Source organism: Orycteropus afer, unplaced genomic scaffold (genome assembly GCF_000298275.1).
Source record: "Orycteropus afer afer isolate SDZICR_OR568_19922 unplaced genomic scaffold, OryAfe1.0 scaffold00079, whole genome shotgun sequence".
NCBI lineage: Eukaryota > Metazoa > Chordata > Mammalia > Tubulidentata > Orycteropodidae > Orycteropus > Orycteropus afer.
In genome coordinates, this window is record NW_006921666.1 from 8,942,381 (window position 1) to 8,946,655 (window position 4,275).

A 4,275-nucleotide genomic window follows, 5' to 3' on the forward strand; every position below is an offset into this window, starting at 1 on the left:
GGAAACACCTATCTGACTCAAGGTGTTAAAGCGAAAAAATCTAGAAGAAAACAAATGATAACAGTGGGAATGCTTTTTATTTTTTATGTTGCATACTTCTGATTCAGTTGTCTACAACAAGCATGTGTTACAAGTAAAATTAATGAAAAATGAAAACTTACTCAAGAAGTTACCCAAAATACATAATTAATGCTAATAACATAAATTTAATATTATCTAGGGGACAACTGATTCACATAAGTTTATTAAACACTACAATCTAACCTTGAAGTTCTCATGCCAGCAACAAAGTGATGCGTTACAATTTAGGGGAATCTCCAAGATATTTGCTGAAGAAGGTTAGAATTTGCTTCCACGCATCCACTTGGGCCTTAGAATGAGGCCTGGGCTCTCCACCCCAGATCACAGGTTTGTTCGGGATGCTGTGCAAGGACGCTGGGCACATGGGGAAGTAAGGAGGCTCAATGTAATGTCCAGTCCCAGGGTAAGAAATGATCTGGGGTTTTTTCTTTCCGTGAGCCTGTAAACGCTCAGACATTAGATGGGCAAAGTACTCACTCCTCCAGTTATGATCATCCTGACCAACAATGAAGAGGATGGGCCCCTGGGCCTTCTCTACTGGAATCATGCAAGGGTGCTCATACCCTCCAATAACATCATTCTGAATATCCACGATGTCCAGGATGCCTGAGAAAGCTACCTTGATTCTTCTCAGATCATAGCCAAATGGTGGGATGTGAATCTGCTTGTACTGTATTCTTCTGTTTGCACTGAACCCAGATCCATTGATGGAAACAGTGGCTGAGATGTTCTCCAAGAATGAGGCAATAGAGAGACAAATATTAGCCCCTAAAGAATTGCCCAGAAGCCCAATGCCTGGGCCCTTTACCTGGAAGAAAAGAAGGGAGAAGAATCAAGAACCTACACAAAAATGTTTTTCTAAAATGCCATTAGAGATGCTGCTAGTTTTAATTGTGAATTGGCTGCAAGACGATCAATCTCAGCTGATAGAGGAGTTTCTTTCCACATAAAGAATATTTGGCTAAATACATAGCAAGTAAATCTTCAATGCACTGGGAAACTTGGGTACTAGTTACAAACATTCCAGGAACCATGCACTAAAGAATGGGGAGCCAAAGAGCCTATCAAGTTTGGGAGATTGAGGGGTGTCTCATTCAGGTGAGCTTGATCCAAGTCTTAATATGGCCGAGCATCCAACTCAGTTATAGAATCAAGTTGTGTTCTAAGAAGTGAATGATTCATCAGATCCCATCTAAATATACAGAGAAACCATTAACTTCACAGAAACAATGTAAGACTTTAAGGTTCAATTAAATAGATCTTAGCCTCTGAAATAGGTGGGCAACTTCTCATCAGAAGATGGAAATATACACTGATACCAGAAAATTAAAGATTACAAACAAGCATGCAAAAATAAGAATTTAGAAGCTCTATTTGCTTTACACAAGGAATTTTAATCTTACTAAATAATTCCTTTAAAATCTCACATGGGTTTTATGACTATTTCTACATCATTAAATCCATCCGACAGAGAAAGTGGAAATAAGAGGTCCCTAAAGCCAAGAAGTCTCCAAAAGAAATGTCTTCTGTGAAAGGAGAGCAAAGCAGGATCAGTGCACCTGGTGCAGGTGAGTGCCAAGCCATGACTTCGCTGGAGATATTTCTAGAGAGATTAAGTAGGAAACACTTGGAGAACCTTGGGGTGTTGAAGCATGTAGTGCAGGGCTTCTTCAAAGTATTCCAGGTGTATGATGCCATCTGTCTTGGGGAGATCTTCAAACTCATAATAAGCTAGAGCCAACGTGGCAAAACCATGGCCAGCCATAAGGCTGGCTCGATATTCCAACAGGCCCCCTCCTAAGCCAAAAATGTCAATGATCCCTGGGAAAGGTCCAGGTCCTAAAGGAAGCAGTAGTATAAAACAAAGGCATTACACAACTTTAAAAATAAGCTTTTATTTTAGAGACCTTTTAAATTATCGAGTGGGTACCTGTGAATCGAGAATCGACTCAATGGCCGTGAGTTTGTTCTTTTGGTTTGTGAAGCAAAGAAAAGAGAATAGATCCCTGAGTTGTTACTGAAAAGGGATACAAGCTCCTTGGAGGAAGGAAAACCTAATACACAAAGTACCTTCTCCCTGATGACTTGAGCCTCCATATGATTCCATGATAACTTATCTGCAAAGTTCTAAGAATCTAGCTGTTGTACTCATTGCTGTCAAGTCAGATCCGACTCATAGCAACCCCTCCTTGGGTTTCGGAGGCAATAGATTGCCCAACCTTTCTTCTGAGGAGTGGCTGGTGTCAAATGCCTTAGGCACTATGCTACCAGAGCTCCCAGGTGTTGTCACCTCTTGTTAATACATTGTGGAAGGAGAAATTTCAAGTTTTAGACAGTGTGGATTCCATGTTCTAAAAAGACCAGTTACAGTATTGGATATAGAATTAAGAATCTGAAGCAAAGCTTTATGTCATGTTGCATCAACCCTTGCATTTTTGTGTCTTGATATTTTAGATGTTTATTGAAAGAAACTGAGAGAAAAGGCAAATACTTAAGAGATAGTTTTAGGTGAGGGCAGGAGTAATGTCTAAAATGTGATCTTTGTTATTTACCCAAACCTGCTGCATTCCAGTGGTTTGACTCAGAGTCTCTATAGGACAGAGCAGAACTGCCCCATAGGGTTTCCAAGGCTATAATCTCTACTGAAACAAACTGCATCTTTCTTGTGTGGAGCAGCTGATGGGTTCAAACCACTGGCCATTGGATTACATGCCAAGTGCTTAACCACTATGCCACCAAGGCTCCTTTTATCTGTGGTATCAAACCAAAAAACCAAACCCACTGCCATCAAGTCGATTCCAACTCATAGAAATCCCCCTTTGGGTTTCTGAAGTGGTAAATCTCTAGGGAAGTGGAATGCCCTGTCTTCCTTCTGCGGAGTGGCTGGTGGGTTTGAACCACCAACTTTCTGGTTAGCAGTCAAATGCCTTAGGCACTACTTCACCAGAGCTCCTTTATCTGTGACACAGGGTACATAAAGAAGGCACCCATCGTACCCAAAACACCAAAAGGGCCACGTGGCGATACGTTCCGTTGACCATAATCATCCGGAGAATTGGTCAGGATGATACCTGTAGAGATCTATGGGGTGGTTAAATAGCAAGGTGGGCAACGTCTCTACCAACGCTGAGCCTAGCTTTTATCTGCAGAATTAACAATATGGAAATTAAATGAGATGATAATGCAAGTAAAGGCATAGCACAGAGCCTAACGTAACAACACCGTCCATTTTGGTTGCTCGGCCACGGAGTCAATGTGGCGGCTTCCTGACAAGGGTCCAGAGCCCACTCCTAGCCCGACAAACCATGGACGCCTCAGGCCACACGCTTCTACACCCTCCTTCCACCCCCTGCGCGGCTCCAGCTCACCTGGCGGCAGGAAGAGCGTGGCGCGCACCCGCGCCGCGCGCACCGGTTCCCTCCGCACGCCGGGCCGTAAGAAGTAACGTTCGTGCACCGTTCGACCTAGGACCCGCGGTGGCTCGGGCTCGTGGCCCTCGAGTACCTCCAGTTCCACTGCGAAGGGCGTCTGCACGTCCTTCTTCAAGAACCGCCAAAAAGGCTTCTCGGGCTCCAGGGCCCAGATGAGTCCCATAGGCTCGAGTCCGACAAAGCTGCCGCCCAGGGCGGGAGTGCGCGTCAGGTCTAGCTCGCCGCCGCGGTCCGCACGGTAGCGTGCGTGGGCTCGGAAAAGCGTGCCCTTCTCGTCGCGCAGGGACGCGCGCAGCGTAACCCACTGCTCCCGGGCCAGGCCGCGCACCAAGATGCGCACCGGCTCGTCCCAGCAGCAGCGGCCTGCGGGCTCCACGATCACAGTAGCCGCCATCCCGAAGCCAGGCGGGGAGGCCGCCGCGAGGGTTCTGTCGCAAGCCTCGGGAGTGCTTACTGGCTCAGGGAGAGGCTGCTGGCTGAGCGGCCCCAGGAGCACTTTAGACCAGTGGACACTGTTCTTCAGACAGGTCGGAGGTAAAAAGAACTAGACTCCTCCCAGCCTGGAAGGCTCTGGTGTGGGTGTGGCGTTGAACCCCAGCTCTAGGACTCTGTCCTCAAACCACTCTCAATTGTTGGATTAGGTGATCGATTTATTTGGCCTGGTTCCAAACCATGTGTAACTGGTAGAATTACAGCCCTTCCACGAAAAAGGGAAACTTATTTGCTGCTGTTGTTTTATATATCTGTATATCTATATGTTGTT

At 45.8% G+C, this 4,275-nt stretch overlaps 1 protein-coding gene across 1 annotated transcript in view; it reads right to left on the reverse strand.

Annotated features, from left to right (window-relative positions):
- Positions 1 to 298: 298 nt before the first annotated feature.
- Positions 299 to 4,275, reverse strand: part of LOC103197489 (peroxisomal succinyl-coenzyme A thioesterase-like) — a 24,974-nt gene continuing 20,997 nt past the window's right edge. The window contains 3 exon segments of the mRNA XM_007941386.2: positions 299 to 889; positions 1,718 to 1,920; positions 3,450 to 3,908. Coding sequence (XP_007939577.2) covers positions 299 to 889; positions 1,718 to 1,920; positions 3,450 to 3,908 — 1,253 coding nt within the window.